At 38.2% G+C, this 19978-nt stretch overlaps 2 protein-coding genes across 16 annotated transcripts in view; both read left to right on the top strand.

The window, feature by feature from the left end:
- snapc4 (small nuclear RNA activating complex, polypeptide 4) overlaps positions 1-15257 on the top strand; it is a 109974-nt gene extending 94717 nt beyond the window's left edge. For both annotated transcript variants that reach the window (XM_057358643.1, XM_057358652.1), the window contains 5 exons: positions 7453-7523; positions 7640-7705; positions 7786-7816; positions 7941-9595; positions 14915-15257. In XM_057358643.1, coding sequence (XP_057214626.1) covers positions 7453-7523; positions 7640-7705; positions 7786-7816; positions 7941-9595; positions 14915-15001 — 1910 coding nt within the window. In that variant the 3' untranslated portion in view covers positions 15002-15257. The remainder of the gene's footprint in view (positions 1-7452; positions 7524-7639; positions 7706-7785; positions 7817-7940; positions 9596-14914) is intronic.
- A 107-nt stretch (positions 15258-15364) lies between these two features.
- Positions 15365-19978, top strand: part of card9 (caspase recruitment domain family, member 9) — a 50781-nt gene continuing 46167 nt past the window's right edge. For all 14 annotated transcript variants that reach the window (XR_008964804.1, XR_008964805.1, XM_057358818.1 and 11 more), the window contains exons 1-3: positions 15365-15908; positions 16095-16232; positions 16372-16697. Coding sequence is in view for 12 of the 14 variants with exons in the window: in XM_057358818.1 (XP_057214801.1) it covers positions 15710-15908; positions 16095-16232; positions 16372-16697 (663 nt within the window). In the remaining 2 variants the exon portion in view is untranslated. The remainder of the gene's footprint in view (positions 15909-16094; positions 16233-16371; positions 16698-19978) is intronic.

The following is a 19978-nucleotide window of genomic DNA, read 5'->3' as shown; positions in this document are numbered from 1 at the left end:
TAACTTTTGAAAAGGACATTGTTTTTCAGTCACTGACAGTTACATCTGTCTGAGCGCTGTGCAGCGAGTCTGTCGCGGCTCTCTTCACTCATCGACGTCTGAACTCAACTCAACTTTATTTATATAGCGCTTTTACAATTTTCATTGTTACAAAGCAGCTGCACATGAGACACATTGACTACAAGCAAAACAATCAAAGTTGTACCTGCAAAAACAAGAAAAGGTTGAAAACACAGAAGACAGACACACCCACACACAAAACACTCCACACACAGAACACGCACACGCACCAACACACACAGACACACACACACACGGATGCGCACGCACACACACACACACACGTACGTACACAGACAAGTACGCACACACACACACGCTCAGTGAGAGCACACATTTAGGATATTTAGGATAAAGGAGAGAGAAGCACAGGTCAAATATAACAGATAATAAATTCCTATATGCAATATTAATTAAGTAAAACTTTAAAATTCTAAAGCAGCCCCCCCGGTCAGGCAGATAGTGCAAAAACAGTATGCAAACGGTGGCGAGGAACCCAAAACTCTAATCGAGAAAAAAAACCTCAGGAGAACCCAGGCCCAACCAGGGGATTCCAGTTCCCCTCTGGCAAAAGCTGCTGCCTCTGCACAAGCTCCAGAGAGCTTGCACAACAAGGCTAAATAAAATAAATAAACTTAATAATAAAATAAATTATAGTTTAAGATTATCATTAATAATCTAATAGCATTTGAAGTTTTGTGGTGAAGACATGTCAAGAGACCGCGTCCTTCTTTATCCAGCTCTATCATCTCAGCTCTTGTCAGGTCCCCACTTCCCATTCTCCGCTCTACCATCAGGTCAGGCCATGAACTGCATCCTGCTCGCTGTGGTAACCTTGGAACAATGAGACAAGACTGGCTGAGAGTAGAGTACTGTTCTGTACTCTTTGATGCAACAAGTACATCAGTTGTGTTTTTGGTTCCGGTTGATCTAACTAATGCAGCCTAAACCCTCTGAAGATTTATATTATGAAGAGTAGTGATGCAAGATTAAAAAGATGCGTCTTTAGTCTAGATTTAAACTGACAGAGTGTGTCTGCCTCCCGGACAGTGCAGGGAAGACTATTCCAAAGTTTAGGCGCTAGATAGGAAAAGGATCTACCACCTGCACTTGATTTTGAAATTCTAGGTATTACCAACTGACAGGACGCCTGAGAGCGTAATGCACGTGAAGGACTGTAATACAAAAGGAGTTCATTCAAGTACTGAGGAGCTAAACCATGTAAGGCTTTATAGGTAATAAGCAAGATTTTAAAGTTAACGCGATGCTTTATAGGTAACCAGTGCAAGGTTGACAGAACCGGGCTAATATGTTCATACTTTTTTGTACGTGTAAGAACTCGAGCTGCCGGTTTTGGACCATTGGAGTTTTTGTAATAAGCCTGCAGGGCAACCACCTAACAGTGCATTACAGTATCTAGTCTTGATGTCATGAATGCATGAATTAACTTCTCTGCATCTGACATTGACAGCATATGACGTAGTTTAGATATATTCTTAAGATGGAAAAACGCAATTTTACAGGTGTTGGCGACGTGGCTCTCAAATGACAGATTACTATCGAATAGAACGCCAAGATTCTTTGCTGACGACGAGGGTTTTATGGAACATCCGTCAATAGTTAAACAGTATTCTTGGTTGTTACTTATAGCAGTTTTCGGTCCAATAAGTAACACTTCCGTTTTGTCCGAGTTCAGTAATAAAAAGTTGTTACTCATCCAGTTTTTTATATCGACTATGCATTCCATTATTCAATGGAACTGCTGTGTTTCATGAGGCTTCGAGGAAATATAAAGTTGAGTATCATCAGCATAACAGTGAAAGCTAACTCCGTGTCGCTTTATTATATCTCCTAGAGGTAGCATGTATAATGCGAAGAGCAGAGGCCCTAAGACTGAGCCCTGTGGTACACCGTACTGGACTTGCGATTTGCGTGACACCTCATTGTTTATTGCTACAAATTGAAAACGGTCGGATAAATAAGATTTAAACCATTTCAAAGCTATTCCCTTAATGCCGACATAATTTTCGAGTCTATGTAGGAGTGTGCTGTGGTCAATGGTATCGAATGCAGCACTAAGGTCTAGCAGCACCAATAACGAGATACAACCTCGGTCAGACGCCAATAGCAGATCATTTGTAACTCTGATCAAAGCAGTCTCTGTACTGTGACATGCTCTAAATCCAGACTGGAATTCTTCATTGATGTCATTCCTTTGGAGGAAGGAGCATAATTGAGTTGAAACTACTTTTTCCAGAACTTTCTCCACAAGTTTATGTTAGGCTCCATTAACAGATAGTAAATCGGTTCCCAACATAACATACATTGTTTACATCAGGGTCGGAAATTAACAGCGGCTTTGGAAAAAATGACAACAAGGTGAACAAATCTGCTCTCCAAGTTCAAGACAAAAGAGGAAAAATAGTCCATGCATAATAAAGAACTAGCTATGACAGTCGCAATCTAAATAAGATTTAGGTGAAAATGAACGAATGTGGATGACTGCCTCTTTGCTCTGCTACAGCTTTGAGCATTACAGCCAATCAAGTTCAGGGTATGAATATTCTGACCAATCAGAGGCGTTTAAATGATTCACCGGTGAAGAAGAGCTGTGCTGAAGTGCGTCACGCTCAAAAAGTTTATCATTAACAACCGCATACAGATACGATGTAAGAAAGAGATTCATTAGTCAGACTCTTTACTGTATTACCTTAAGCCATTGAGTGTTTTAGTGATGTTGGATGTTCTTTGTTTGTTTTCTATATATTTCCCGTTTGAATAACTGCTTTTTATGTTCCTTAGAGAATCAAAAAAGCAATAAAACAGCAATACAATAATTCATAAACGCTTCTCGGCTTGTTTTGTAGCGTGTAAAGAGTGTGACAAGTGTTCATGTATCCTAATATCTGAAAGTAATAATCAAGATGACAACATCAAGGGCAATAATCAGCATCAATGATTTATGTTTGATCAGATATATGGTGCTCTGATCCGCATCAATTTAAAGACACCTCTGGTGCTGCTTTGTTTCTGTTTAAATTAAACAAGTTATCAGGGTTAAGCTATGTTTTCAACATTTTCATTATTTATATTTTATTGTTTATTTCATCTACATACATTTAGAAGTAAATTATCACTTGTACCTCTTATCAGCAATCCTAGGATTTATTTTTTTTATTTGATGCCAGGTCAGGGTTAACAACACATTTTCTGTCATGGTCTGTGGATACCCTGAAGTAGCCTTGGCCACCCCATATATAAAACTCTAGCTCCGCCACTGCTCACTTCGTGATCGGAACAGCGCTGTTTTTTTTTTGGCTTACTTTGTTGCATATCACATTATGCAGCAGCTCACGTTAGCGGCTAAATTAACATTGGCATTTAAAAACGTTTGTGCTGCCTTTGTAATGAGTTTCAGGGTGACTCGCCTGCAGTCACGCTTCAAGTTTGCTATGTTTTAACGGCGATTTTGAAGGAAAATATGACGCTTTGTAAACCACTTGGAGACACAGATTGTGCTTCCCATTCTCACAGAGACTTCTCACTCTACTGCATATGTGAGATAAGCACACGTGATGCGCTGGCGCAGAGTAGGTAGCATCTTGACCGCTGAACGAATAGAATTAAACATATAGTAAAATATCCCCATCTCTCTACGATGCGCATCATATAATTTTTGCATCGCGAAATATCGTAATACAAAGTATCGTTACACCCCTACTACCGAGTATTGATTCACATTAATCAATCGGTGCCAAATTTCGGTACCTGAGAATGCATCGGGTGCTGCGCGAGAGCAGGTGAGAGAGAGAGAGAGAGAGAGAGAGAGCGAGAGAGATCATTTTGCTTTAATGCAAAGCGAAAATAAAACCGCTAATAAAGCAGGCTGTCATAATCAACAATGAAAATAAACACTGGACTCTACATATGGTTATCATATTACTGATGCACATTTACATGATGTATTATTGTATGATCAACATTATATATATATATATATATATATATACAGTATGTGTGTGTAATTCTTTCAGTATCTCTGTTAAAAATGTATATTAAAAAATCAATGTTATTTTCAGTAATGATGCTGTTAAAAATATTTTGTAGACTTCAAGTTTTGTTTTTCTATATTATCTAATGGTCTGTTAATGGTGGAGGCCTCATGGTTTAGGTAAATTATCACACTGCATAAATAAATGATTATGTGTGTGATGAGGAAATAGAATAAGCTGGTAGTAATAATATCTTTATTTCTTTTGTGTAAAATTTCAACAAAATGTTGAAATTGAGAGGTTTGGACTTTTTTTCACTGAAATAAATGTTTTTTATTACACAGAGAGTAAAGTACTGAAAAAGTTACTGCTTGGTACCGGCACCGAATTCCAGGTACCGTATTGGTACGGGTACCAGCTAAAAAGTGAAGTGTACCTGTGCGCCTAACCCCCAGTTAACTTCCGGTCTGTGTTTGGCTAGTGTGTAATAATATAACGATTTAATTTAATTTATGTAAATATTAATTTATATTATTATTTTATTGTATAATAATTGTATTAAATAGACAATTTGTTGAATGGGTCCTGTAGTTTTGATGCATTTAAACAAACCGTATGGTACATTGACATCTAGCGGTTGAGCTTGGTATCGGAGTCTAAATTCAAAATATTGGAGAGACGAGATTATTTTTTTCTCGGTTTCTTTTGATTGTTATCAGTGAATGTGTACCGGAAATAAGGTGGGGTCCCAAAAGTGCGCATGCGCAGTAACGTTTGTTTATGTTGTTAAGATGAAACTGTCTATATGCCACAGAGTGCCATAACTTTCAATAAAAGTAGCATGCTCCTCTGAACTATTGGCCATCTGGGTATCTTGAATCTGAGCATGAGAGGTTACCATGGAAACATAGTTTGCCATTGATTAGTGTTTTGGCGCTTGTGCATAGCACTGGAAAACATGTATTGGGCAGGAAACCTGAAGTATTGCTATATATTATGATGTTTTTTAACCATCAAATGTTGGTAAAGAGTAAGACACCTGGCGAGCCACATGATTTATGAAAAGAGCCACAGGTTCCCAACCACTGGGGTTAATGAAATGGTAATTTGCGGATATGTAAGATTTTTTATAGTAAGGTGCTGTAATATATAAACTATTGGAATTTTTTATGTTTATTTATATATGTCACTTTGGCGAAGGGCTCGTGAGAGCTGCTTGCCCCCATGTCACAATGTGCAAAAGTAAAGATTTCTTTCATTGTTATTTTCACATCTCGAAGACACAACTATTATGCACATTTATACACATCATTAACAACTAGTTGTTGAGTTCGATTCCGTACACACAGTGTCGAATTTTGGTAAATGCGGCTGTCACCAACTGCACTTTTTGGGAGATAATGCGGGAGTAAAATTCAGTTCTCACTCCTGTAACTTCGTGAACTGTGTATGTACAGAACTAGATTAAGCACTTAAGGATAAAGTGATAACCATATTTATCTGCAGTGTGTTAATGTGAAAATAAGGATTTGTGATGATCACAAACATGTTCATGAGGAATACCTGAAATAGTGAATGATGTAATTAATTTCTTGCAAAAATATAGAAAATAAAAATCCTGTTGGGTCACTTCAGACCCCTGTTGTGCATCAAAGGGTTAAGCTACCATTTTTTGTATTAAAGCAATAGTTAATCCTGAGTAATGGTAAATAATGTCCTGACTCTTCCCAGAATTGTAATGGCATTGGATAGACCACTTCACAAGCTAAAAAACACTGGTCCTGAAGGTCTTCAGAGTTTTTTTTCTTTTAATCTCACGTATATAATTAAATCTTAAATTATTCAATTGTAGGGATGTAACAATATTATCGATATCGTGTTATCGCAATAGCAAAATTGTCTCAATATTATCGTGGTCACATAGTAGTATGAAACGATAGGTCTTCCAGGCCTAACATAGAGAATGTTAGAAAAAATAATAGATGTTACCTTTGCAAGGTCCATCTGGTGCAATTATTTTATTTTATAAAAGGGATTTTTAGGTAATTTAACCCATATCATACTATAACTCATACCTCTAAACAAAAGCTATGATTAGAGGATAAAGAAAAGAGGATACTTTTGGCACATTACGAAGTCATTATTTGCCATTTTAAATTTTGCAACAAACACCGTACCATGGACTTAATACCAAAGTATTATCGTACAGTGAGATTTTGATATTGTTACATCTCTATTCAATTGATATTGATTTGGTCATAAAAGTCCTGTGATGTACTATGTATACAGTGCATCTGGAAAGTATTCACAGCACTTCACTTTTTCCACATTTTGTTGTTACAACCTTATTCCAAAATGGATTATATTCATTATTTTCCTCAAAATTCTACAAACAATACCCCATAATGACAATGTGAAAGAAGTTTGTTTGAAATCTTTGCAAATTTACTAAAAAATCCTATATACATAAGCATTCACAGCCTTTGCCATGACACTCAAATTAGCTCAGGTGCATCCTGTTTCCAATGATCATCCTTGAGATGTTTCCACATCTTGATTTAGTCCAACTGTGGTAAATTCAGTTGATTGTACATGATTTGGAAAGGCACACACTGGTCTATATAAGGTCCCACAGTTAACAGTGCATGTCAGAGCACAAACCAAGCCATGAAGACCAAAGAATTGTCTTAAGACCTCTGAGACAGGATTGTATCGAGGCACAGATCTGGAGAAGGGTATAGAAAAATGCTTCAACCAAGTATTGAGCAAAGGCTGTGAATTCTTAGGTACATGCTATTTTTTGTATAAATTTACATCAAGATGTTTGAGGAAAAGTATGAATTTAATCCATTTTGGAATAATGCTGTATAATAACAAAATGTGGAAAAAGTGAAGCGCTGTGAATACTTTCTGGATGCACTGTACTGTACATCCAAACGTGACTAAACTCAAAATCTTAATTGTATTTACCCACAAAAGTATTGTTTTGCTTTATAAGACAAGTATTTACCCCCTGGAGTTGTGTTGATCACTTTTATGATGGATGGAGCGGTGGATGCACTTTCTTAAAAACTTCATAAAATGGGGATCTATCCGATGCCATTACAATGCTAGGAAGAGCCAGGATATTATTTAAAATAATCATATTGTGTTTGGCTGAAGAAAAAAAGTATATCTAGAAGTATATGTATATCTGTGATGGCATTAGGGTGAGAAAAGTATGGCTCAAATTTCATTTTTTGATGAGGAATGGTTAAAAATAAAAAAACCCACATAATTTACTTGTCCTCATTCCATCCTAGTTGTATGACTGACTTTATTCAGCCAATTTAAATGAAATAATATCCATTTAGCTCATATTTCCATGCTTTTTTTATCAGTTGTTTTTGTCATTTTACAGCTGATACCATTGGAATTAAGGGGTCAAAAATCTCTCTCCTGAAGACACCAGTGTTTTCATTCTTTATCAAAGTAAATCATTTAATATTTTGTTGACATTTGTTTTGTTGCTGTTTTGTAAAATTGTTCCTTTTAATTTGATTGTAATTGTGATGTTGAGTCACACATGGTTGTGTTTTCTCAAACAGGCTCTACACATTGATGCTGAGGGTTGCAAGAATGTCATTAAAGCTCGCGAAAAGAGAAGACCCAGGGTATTTATTTATTTACCATCTATAAAAAGAGCAGGTAAATTGTGATTAGGTAACTCAAATCGTTTTGTCTTTTTTTCCAGATATCAAGTGCTGAATTTAAACCAAAAACAGGTGTTTGGCCATTTTATACTTTTACATCCATGAATACCTTTATATTAATTTGTTTCTCATTGTCTGCCAAAAGATAAAACATGTAATTTCTTCTTTATTAATAACATATTCTATGGTTGTTTAGTTCTTCCTAACACGGTGTTAGCGGCACTTCATGAAAGGAAAGGTTTGAAAAGTGGGATTAAGGAACCTGCAGAACTTCTTCAACATCCTTTACCTTCGCAGCCTGTTAACCCTCAGGGAATGATTACGCCTGCTTTGATTCATCCCAACACTCTTGTTATTATGCAGCCAAACATACAAGGGCCAGTGCAGCCTTTTCTGCTTAATGGACAGAACATATCTCTACCACCACAGTCACCACCACAAGCTATTCCTCTTCCACTAATACAGTTGACAGCACCGGTGCAACCTGTCACAACCTTAACATCAAGCTCCAAATCACTAAGCACAGAGAGCTCAAAAAGATTCAGAGCGGCTCAGCGTACCCGTAAACCCACGAAGAAAGCACAAGCCCTAATAGAAGAAGCTGAAGCTAAAGTTTCCAAAAGAATGACACTAAAACAAAACTGGGTCAAACAGAGTTCTGGGGTATCTACGATTACATTGGCGACACAGCCAATAAATTGGATTCGTACACCTAGTGGGTTGATACAGGTGACTGGAGTGCTGTCTGCTAATATTCCAGGCAACCAGATGTTGAAAGTGCCAGATGACTACCCTGTAATTATCAGCACTCGTCAAGGCACCTCAACCAATCCAAGTCAAAACCCATTATCTACACCCTTTGTCACTGCTTCCTCTGTCTCAACAGATCACCTAATGCCGTCTTCCTCTATAAACAGTACCCCTGTACACAGGGGGATGGCTATCCAGACACCTCTTTCTAATATTTTAGCAGATAACAAAAGTATGTCACCCCAAGCATCTATCATAGTGCAGCAGAAAGATTCAGTTGTACACACTGAAGTGCTCGGACCCCATTTCTGTACAAAGACCTTCTCAGATGCTGCTGTAGCTCTGCATTTTTCATCCTTGTCTATGGAAACCGTTTTATGGCAACATCTGTCTTGCTCTTCAAGACATTCCAGTGTGTCTCCTGCTACCAACAACATTTGTGTTGTGCCATCAACCTCTGTCTCAAGTGTACCAACTTCGGTTAGTGGGCCACCAGATGAGGTTTTTATGGAAAAACCTCAAACTCAAGTTTTTTCTCAGAATATCTGTGTCCCTGTAACAGCTATTCAATCAACTGTCAACCAAAAGAAGCCATCTGCTAACAGACCTCTTCACCATGTAGCTCAATCTGACCTTCCCTCTGACAGTTTGAGCTTTGATAGTAGGTTATTATTTTCTGACCATCAATCTAAAGTTGATGTCTGGATTAATGGGAAAGGTGGGGTTTCACTGCCACATCTAGAGATCACGTTGCCTTACCTCCCACCATCTGCCTTTAGTATCAAACAGCTAACTTCTTTGCTCAAGGCTAAACAGTCTCTGGTTACAGCCGCGGCTAAAATCCTAACCAATGAGCTGCAAAATGGCAGAGGAGAAAAAGAACAAGTAGATGCCACCCGAAAACTGGTTGCCGAACGGTTTGCCACAAATCCAGCATACCTGCGGTTAAAAGCTCGTTTCTTGTCGTGCTTTACCTTTCCTGCCCTTTTAGCCACTATAAATCCATCAGAGGATTGTGGGGTGCCTGGGTTACCTTTGTGTAACAACAAAGATGAAGTTGCGGGCAAAAATGCAGGAAGAAATGATCAGCCGCCAGCTGCAGTAAGTTCATTTTACATCTTTCATTTTAGTCACCCTTGTGTCATTCAGACCCCTTATGGATTTTTTTCTTCAGAACCAAAACAAGAGATATTTTTAAATGTGGTTATGTGTTAAGATCTGCGCTTATAGACAGTAATCACAAACATGTGCTGAGAAGTTGCAAACAAATAGTCACAAATATGTAAATTGGTATTTTATACAAAAATACATGGAAAGACACGAACAAATAGTACATATTTACACACCAAGAGAGTTATCACCGAAATAACACGGAATACAAATACAAATCATTATTACACATATGCATTATGATCGGCGTGCAGCGTGTATGTGCTCTTCAACGGAATAATGGACCGGGTTGCACACACACGACAGACACTGCCTCCCCAGTCTGATCATAAAACCAACACAGACTAACGTACACAATACCAGTTTAAAAAGCAACACCTCATGAGAGCGCTCGCAGCAAAGAAAACCGGTGACTACACTAACGGGCAGTAAACAGAGATTACCCAGCGAGTAAGCTTTCCTGTAGCTCAGTGGTAAGAGCATTGCGTTAACAACGCAAGGTTGTGGGTTCGATCCCAGGGGATTGCACATACCTACGTATAAATGTATAGAATAATGCAATGTAAGTCGCTTTGGATAAAAGCGTCTGCCAAATGCGTGAATGTAAACTATGATTATAATAAATCTTAATATTAAACTGGTACGGTGAACTAAACGCATGGAACTGACCGTAGTAAATTTACTGGTCTCAAATAAAGCTAACTTTAAGCAACATAAACAACTGTGCACATCAGCAACCAGAATGAATTGAGGCCCGGCTGCCTAATAAATCATAAATAACTGATTAATAATGATCAAATTACTTGATAACAAAGTCTTGCTCCTGTTGTTTTGATTTAACCATGCTTTATCAGCTTTTTTTCCTGAGACTTGAGAAAAAAGTTCATCCATATGCTGTTTTCAATTACTTTTTCCGCATTTCCTCTTCTTTTGAAGTTTTATGGCGTTTGGCGAACCAACTTCTGGTGCCTCTTCCGCTTTACGAGACTGCTGATGAACAACCCCCCAGATGGCAGAATGTTCGCAAAAAACAAAGCACACCCGTTTAGAAAGATGATATGATTGGTCACTCAAAATTAATCTCTCCTTGATTTACTATTGTACTGTCAGCAGTAGCCTAATTGAAGGCTCCCGACGTAAACACGCGTTCGACTTGTAGCATGCGCAGGCTGCGTATGACATCACAGAACTGCGACTGCTCCGTGATCTTGAATTACTCTCGTAAGACTTGGAAATCTCACAGGGATAGAGTGCGCATCGATCCAGGAAGTCAAATATAAATATCTAATAGGGAAAATTGGCCGACTTTTATTGAAAATAATATTTTAAAGCTTTTAGATATTACTTTTCACTATAGTTTAGTTCATCACAGAGTGCCCTGAGGGTTCGCTAATGTATTATGTACAAGTCAATGTAAAAGTGTCTATAGAAATACTAATTTACCTTACAAATGACAAAACTATAGTTTTAAAAATACTGAGTATGACTTTTTCAAGCATGTTTGTGTAATTGTAATGTATACTGTATATTAAGTCGTAGTTCATAATCTGTCATTGTAAACGAGAGTAACTCGCATGCTTTACAGCGCTTGACATGTCTTCTAGTGCAGTCAGTCAGTCAGTCATTCATTCACGGACGGGATGTCTGTCTAACAAAAGCGGAGGCTCATCCAAACCTGCCTAAACACGCCCCCACATTTCTACATCAGTTCGTGAGAAGTGTTGAAGAACACCGCCCAAAATGTATACGCAAAGAAAGAAGGCGTGTTTATTCCTGCTGTAGTGTTGTTGTTGCTGCCGCCCTGTCGTGGAGACGCTGTGTGTTTCATTACAAAAGAAAACTACTTAGTTGTGTCTTCCAAATGAAGACACAATTGGAAATCAATGGTTTAGTTTTATTTACAACACTGTTAAAAGAGCACAACTCCAAAATCCAAGTGTGTGCAGCACATTTAAACCTGGTTGTGCACAAAGGCTGTTTCTAATAAGTGGGGCAAATCCAACTTTGTAAGGAGAGTCTGCCACTTTTCACTCACAGCACGTTTTCATTATTAAAGAATTTGCAACTGACTATTCAAACGTAAGCTTTTTGTCGGTCCTACGCTCACAAATGCAGAAATGGTTTTATATTTACGGGGCTGAATCCGTCTGCATTCTCCCTTGCAGCGTGATGCTACACAAAAAAAGTTAATATCAGTCATTATATTCAGTAACTATGTCCCCTGGATGCAACAAATGGCTTGTTTATAATATGTTTTATTTACTTTGTCGCGTTGCGTCAAGACACAGCGTCAAAGGCTGCTCAAGAAGTTTGCTATTGTTAGCTAATTGTTAAACCTAATAGTTTTTTTTAATAAAACCATGCCAATCCTCTACGCTCTGCTGTCAAAGCCGTGCTGGCAAAGTTGATTAATCCACTTGGTCAAATGTATTTTCTGGATCATATTCGGGCTTGAACTCACACGGTAATGGTGACATTATCAGCTGTCAATATGCTTTTGAAGGCTGATGTTCTGAATATGGTATGGGCGTTACATTTCCGCCACATGCTTGAGGTATTCAGCCAATCACAACGCACTGGGTAGCTAGCCAATCAGAGCACACATCGCTTTTCACAACGATGAACTTCGTTCCCGTTTGAAACCGCTACATGACATTTTTGATCGTTTGAACATTTTGATCATCATTACAAGACACAAAAAAAATGAGATTTAAAGTTGAGATTCGTGGATTCTTCATGCAGCCATTTTGTGTGTCCAGTGATGTATTGTGTTCACATTCAAATGTGACAGAATAAGCTCAAAACATCACTTGTTTTACTCACAAATGTATAGTTTCCCTTCATAAAAGAAGTTCTAAGTCGTTATGTTTGTGAAGTAATTCACACGACTCAAAAAAGTGCAACAGAGATGGTGACAAAATCGTTTAGATACAGGAATTGTTACCAACCGTTTTAGAAGTGGCCTTTTCTGTTCCGAAGTGACTGTACCCCTGTGTCCAAGTCATTGGTGTAGGGTAATGAGTTTTTGTCTCAAAGTCTGCATTTACAGTAACAGTTCAACTAGGTTCTACACTGTAAAAAAAACTCAATAAAATTGATTGTAATTGATGTAACAATTTGCACTCACTTTGTTAGGGTACATCCTATATTTCTGAGTAAAGAGTATCTCAATTATAAGCTATAACACACTAAAATAAATAGATAGTCTACCTAATACATTATAATACTAATTATTTAATCAAATTGAATGATATTAACCCATTGACAGCAGGCAACCTTAAATATGCCTTTTATAATGTGTTGAGAGGTCCTATCACATCTGGTTTGGACAGTGTAACACAGAATGTAGAACATCAACAGTGTTCATCCACAACAATATTCATATTTCAGCTGTTTCTCTGCCCTGTCTATTCTATGGCAAGAGGGAGATCGTTCCACGACTCTGGAACAATCTAACTCTTGCCAAAAGATCAGTGGATTCTGTAGATGTCTTTAAGAATCGGCTAAAAACACATCTCTTCCGTCAACATCTGACCCTTTAGTACAGTCTTCTACTTCTTTTCTACTTTCCTATCCCCCCCCAAAAAACGTAGCTTCGTCTACTGTGATAGGTTGACTGAGACTAGTTTTCACCTCACCTATGCATTGTTGTTCTTTTGTTGCACAAATTGCTTCTATTGTTTAACCCTACTTTGTACGACGCTTTGGAGAAAAGCGTCTGCTTACTGACTAAATGTAAATGTATTTTTAGCACTGTCACTCTCTGGCTGAGGCACTGACAAGATAAAACAGTAGCGCGCCTATTACAAATCTTTTGCTAGATATTACCGTTAAATGAGTTAGCATTTGCATTTATAATGATATCAACATGTTAAACCAAATGTACCTGTAGCTCGCGTCCCACCAGTACAATGGAAAATGATGATTTGAATTCCCTCCTGGATGTTGACGTGCACTTTACAGTCCCGGGGCTAATATTTAAGGTTAAATTTTACTTAATATTTTACTGTTGTCATAATTAATGTTAACAAAAAGGTAGAATGTACTATTTTTTTCTCAATTTTACTATGAAATCTTGTTTTTATCACCCTCCAGAATCATTGCCATTCCCCGGGCGCCGCAGCAATGGCTGCTCACTGCTCTGGGTGTGTGTTCATGGTTTGCGTGTTACTCACTGCTGTGTGTTTGCACTTGGATGGGTTAAATGCAGAGCACAAATTCCGAGTATGGAACACCATACTTCATTTTTTTATCTTGCCTTATACACAGAGGCACTGTCATGTTGAAATAGAAAAGGGCCCTTCCCAATCTGTTGCTATAAAATTAAAAGCACGCAATTCCCTAGAACGATGGTTCTAAACTATGGCCAATGAGATACATTTTCCTGCCTAGTTTAGCCCCAACCTTGATAACACGCCTGAACAAGCTAATCAATGTCTTCAGGAATAGGCCTGTTCAACTGGCGTACTGAGAGCAATTAAAGTGCCGACTGCTCCGTATAGTTTCTAATCGCTCTCGCAGTACTGTAATGCGATGCGCCAAGCAATCTGCGTTGCTTGCAATTAGTTGTACGTGTCAATTCCCAAAGAGTTTGATTAGCTTGTTTAGGTGTGTTTTATCAGGGTTGGGGCTAAGCTCAGCAGGAAAATGGATCTCGAGGGCCAGAGTTTACAACATCAGACGTCAGCCATTAACAACAGGCTAATGCCGATTTTATACACACAATTTACTACTGTTATCTCAAAACTAGGTGCTAAGACCCTTCTAATTGAACTCCTGTTTTCCTTAGTATTATGTCCTGTGGAAATAAGTGAAATGTATTTTTGTGTTTTGATGGCCAATTGACTGGCATCCCAGTACAAATCAATGCAGTGTAGTGCAGCGCTCTAGACTGCTATCCTTCTCAGTTGTGTTTTGAAATCAACATAGCAGCAGGCTAAATAAGGTCTATTTGACTAATCAAAATTAAGGACTGGAACTAGCCATTTTAAAAGCCTTCAGAACACTTGCACTGAACAGTACAAGTCAGAGTTTCTTGTGTTCTTTCAAATCTTGAGAAAAGGCTGTCACAATCCACTCATATAGTAAACAGACAACATGTTTTATCTGTTTTGGCTCTGAAGAGCAAAGAAGGGGGGTTGAACAACCCAAGGGTGAGTAAATGAAAAGAATGACACTTTTTTTTACTAAAGGTTGGTTGGTTGGTTGGTTGGTTGTTTTTAATGGTTTATTTTTTTATTTCTCTTTCAGAGGACTGAGCTTAACACCAGTGAAAAAGCATTGGCAGTGCATTTCTCAGAATTCCACACCAAAAAAAGGCTACGTACAGTTACATAAGATTCATCACAATTTTCTTGTCAGGGTATTGGTTACAGTTAATGTACGTTTGATTTCTGTGAACACATTTTTTTAATATTGCACAGAGAAACTGTTAAGCAATCTCATATTCCATGTTTTGATGAGGAAATTCAAAATATGTTCTAGCTATCCTGAAGCTCAACCACTGTTAAATATTAATAAATCATTGTGTATATGAGTTTTTGTTCCTGTTGTTATAATTAGTGATCATTTTTTGAATAAAATGTTTTCTAGAGTCATTTTATTTTGTATGATTACATAATGGTTATGTTGATCCAAAGGATTATAGTGTCTATATATTCTGTGCACTGGACAACGAAGCACTGCAGGTTAATGATTTTTAACGGGGATTCAAAGATCAAGATATTTTCACAGCCTTACATAGGTATCATATTGCACTCTTACACAGCAATGCCCTTGTTATTGTTTTTAAAAGCATACGAAAATCAACAAATGTTGTTCATGTACTTATTATTTAGCCAAACGTGTAGGTTTACACAAGTGCATTGAAATGCAACAGTTTATTGTGAAATAGAGGAAATTTTTACAATTGGAAAGGGAACTTCTGAAACCACCATGTATAGTGAACTTCCTTTTTAGGGTTCCAGGCAAGCTGGTTTAGGCAGTGTTTATTAAGCCTTAAACGTACCATTAAACAACACATCAAATCAAACAGCAGTACTAGTCATGTCTGATGGCCCTGGGCTTTTTGATTTGGAAGATGATGAGTGCTGGGCACGGCTGGAAGACTACAGAATGCTCCTTATTAAGAGCATTGAGCCATCAAGGATAACACCTTATTTGAGACAGTGTAAAGTGCTGAGTGGAGAGGACGAGGAACAGATCTACAATGACCCCAGTCTGGTAATAAGACGTCGAAAAGTTGGTAAGAGATGTTACTGCCTGAAGTTCTGGTAAGCTGTTGCAGTTTCAAAGAATATAGGCTATGTGGGAAATGCAATGGATAGCGTACAACCTGAATTTAATATGTGAACGTCAATAGATAGGGATTTCTTTGAATTTTATATGGGGTACCTGAGGAATTACTGTTTGAACTGTTATGTGGTCACAGGGGTATTGCTGGACATTTTACAAAGAACTGGTCTCAAAGGATATGAGGCATTTTTAGAAAGCTTGGAGCTAGACTATCCAGAGATTTATCGCAAAATCACCGGCAAAGAGCCTGCTCGGGTTTTTTCTGTGCTTATTGGTGAGTTGCAATACATAGGAAATCATACGTTTTTAAAACCTTTACTAATAATCTAAATTGTATGTTACACTCATATACACCTTATTTAAACGTTTGTTTAACTAGCTATGATTCAGTCTACCTACTCTGCCCCATTCAGACACAGCAGGCGAATGTGGCCTCACTCAGTTCCTCATGAACGAAGTGTCTCGTCTACAGAAGCTCGTACAGGACGAGCGAAGGGCGAGGCTTGAGTTGTCTGTGCAGGCAACGGAGCAGCTTGACACCATTCGCCAGCTGCAACTTTGCGAGAGTGAGCGTCGCAAACAGCAGGAGCGAGTTCAGCGCATCAGAGAGGAGCGTGAGCGTATGTGCGAGGAGGCGCGTCAGTTGCGAGACGAGAATTATAGTTTGATGCACGATCTGACTCGACTGAGTGAGGAGAAAAACTGCGTGCACATGCGTAACAGAGACCTCCAGCTGGAGGTGATGTATACTGTCTTCCCAGTTAACACAGTTAACTAACATAAAACTGTGCGTTCTGGCCGCCCTGCCAACAGCGCTGTAGAAAGATTCGTGGACGCTCTGACGTAGACCAAAGTTTACAGGGATGCGTTCTCTGGAATCCTCTCAAGCGGTGGACTTCTACGTTCCGATTGGTTGCCGCCGAACCGCGTCATAGCTCATTACCATAAAGTTGACCTGATTTCAACTCTCCTTGACGCCTGTCGGTACACGATCCGGGATGCCTGCACGATCCGTTCTGCGCATGCGCAAAATGACGTAGTTGGTATCAAGCATGCGATGAAACACTTGACGGCCAGACGGGCACAACTGGCGGCATATTTTTGTAGGCTACATTGTGTTTTTCATTTAACAGTTCATGGCGGGTCTATTTTGATGTTTTAAAATGTAGCTTACGCTATGCATTACGATGTGTTTACGTGGTTGCCAATCCAAAATAATAAAGGAGTTGTTACATGAACATACACGATTTTGGTTACATGTGGAATAAAGTCTGAGTCTTGAGAGTCTGTCACTGCAAACCTTCAGTTTCCTCCATACTCCCCTTTGCGATTCATTGCTGCATGGCATTAGGCCTACTTAATTTGCTGTGTTTCGATCTGAGGTCAGTAGTATTGTCAAAGACGGTTTTTATTAAAAGCTGCTAATATTAGTTAACTTTAAATCGACTCATTTTGTATTAGTATGGGTCTATATATAGGCTAATATATCTATCTATATAATCTAAATGAGGAATAATCCCTTCAATGGTGTTTACAGAACACAATAAGGAACATAATATGCATTTCCGCCTAGACTATCTGCACTTACATGAAGAAAGAACTACAAACAAGTCTGGGGAAACGTTACAGAGTATTTCAACGCATAGTGTGCACACAGAAGTGACATGAGACCAGAGGTGGACAGTAGTGAAAGTCGCGGTACAAAGGTGCTCAAGCGTGGAACAGATCGTGCAGTGTCGTCGCTAAACAGAATTATCTACTACGTCATTATGCGCATGCGCGGACGGATCGTGCAGGCATCCCGGATCGTGTACCGACAACGCCCTCAACGGCCAAGACGCGCCGCGCCGCTGCTCGCTGCCTGCTCACATTGAAAATTAATGACTTCCGGCCACTTTGACGCTCTCGACGGCGGCGGTCTGAACGCACAGTTACGGGCACGTTGGGTAGGATAGGGAGGCTCCAGATCACTACTAAATCTTATAGGCTAGTCCTCCTAAACGCTAGAATGAGGAGGTCCAATAACCCTTACGAAAATTGAACAGTTTTTTTTAAAGTGTACCGATCAGACTACAAAAACAATGAATTACTTCAAAAATCATGAATAAACCATGGTTACTTTGTAGTTGCCAGGTTTTAATATAGTAACTTTTTCATTATTACTGGGCCATGGTTGTTTTTCATAAGGGAAGTGCGCATGGCCAATGTCATAATGTCTTCAACCCCCACAGCCACAAAATAAAAACCTTGTAGAGAGATGTTGAATGTAATGTTATGTACAGCCACAAACAGGTATTTCAACACAGTATATTATATACGGAACATAAAGCAGGTGTTTAAAGACAGATGATTAAACAATTTATGAATTTTAGCCACAGTTTATTAGCTACAAATTGAATGTTTATTTGTGTAAATATATCTAATTTCATACTGGAAAAGTTTTGTCTTTAACATAAATTAAATAATATTTAACATAAAATCGAATTTTACATTTTTAACCATCTAAAGCTGAAAAATGCAGGTGTGAGATGTAGGATTTTTTTAAATGCAGGTTTAAAATACCATTATTTATGGTCACGCATATAAGTTTAAAACATCATTAGAAACTCCAAACGGTCTACTTCTATCTGTGTACACTCATAATAACAACAAAACATGCTTTTGTAAAATAATCGCTTTTAGCATAACCATCTCCACAAATATCTCTGACACTCATCACTAAAATGAGCCAAAACTCTGTGAATATTTGTCACAAACATTGAATATAAAAAAGTCTAAAAACTACTTTTAAATAAACAAATAGACAATTTTGAATGTGCTGAAGTGTTGCTTACATAGCATTGCATAGGAGTAATATACAACATCAGATAAAAATATTGCACTCTATTGTTAAAAAGTAATAGGCCTACTGGTGGTAATTACTTCCTTTCATAAAATACTGTTTTAATCCTAGTAAAATCTAAGTTTCATTTCCAACAAAAGTGTTGTTCAGTTTAAAGCATGTTGAAGATTAGGGGACATGCTGTTGATTCATTAAATTATTCGCTATTTCCTCACAAAAGCAGTTTATTCAGCATAGTGAAGCTTGTCTTCTATAAAAAACGATTACTGCTTTATGCTTTTTTGCCATGATTACAGGTTTAGCCTTTAGTAGCTTTGGAGGGACCTAGTGACCGCTAATATCCGGGTTTGCCTACAAAAATACACCATCTCTGCATCAATCTTTTCGTATGCGCTTGTTGTGACGTAAGGAATACAGTTTTGTGATCCAAGCCTCCACTTGTTTTACGTGAGGCTACTTTTAAACAATCATCTATGAACACTGTTGATTTATGTTACACATTTAGGCTGAGTTAAAGAAAAAAGCGATTGTAGTTTTTCGGAAGGTTTACAGCCTGCCATGAGTGCACATTAGCTTTATTTGTTGTTTGCCTGTGGCATCTGATAGAATGTTGGGACCCAGAAGCAGTGGTGCGTAATGTCAGACTTAACCCAGCGAATCACCTAGGGACTGTCGTGTCTTTTGCATGCGCAAGTTTTTTATATGTAGAACAGTGTCGCCCCAGGATTTTTTTTATGGGGTGGCACAAAGGGGCCAGTACAAATCTTAGGGTGGCACAATTCAAGAAATGTATTATGCCTGAATCTAATGGTAAAGAGTTTTGGCATTGCCATTAATACTACTGGGAGCATATAAAGTTATTACTAGTATTACGATTTACTAGAGCCAAAAATATTTCCCCTCCATGTACCATTTAAAATACTGTATTTTCCTATTTCTACGCCAAGTTTTTTTTAAAAAGGCATTTGAGAAGAAGGCATTTTAAAAAAGCATGGAGATATACACATTTTTATTAAGGTTACATGAGTGCATTTATATGCACAGAAATCTACAATACACAGAAAACATAAAGCACATTAGCTACTCTATTGTCCCTTTATCTGTCTGAATACTTTCTCTCCTGCAGACCCCAAATTATCATTTATGTTGCAGCAAATGTAAATTTGTCATTGGAAAAA

Source organism: Triplophysa rosa, linkage group LG2 (genome assembly GCF_024868665.1).
Source record: "Triplophysa rosa linkage group LG2, Trosa_1v2, whole genome shotgun sequence".
Classification (NCBI taxonomy): domain Eukaryota; kingdom Metazoa; phylum Chordata; class Actinopteri; order Cypriniformes; family Nemacheilidae; genus Triplophysa; species Triplophysa rosa.
This window is presented reverse-complemented; position numbering and strand designations above follow the sequence as displayed.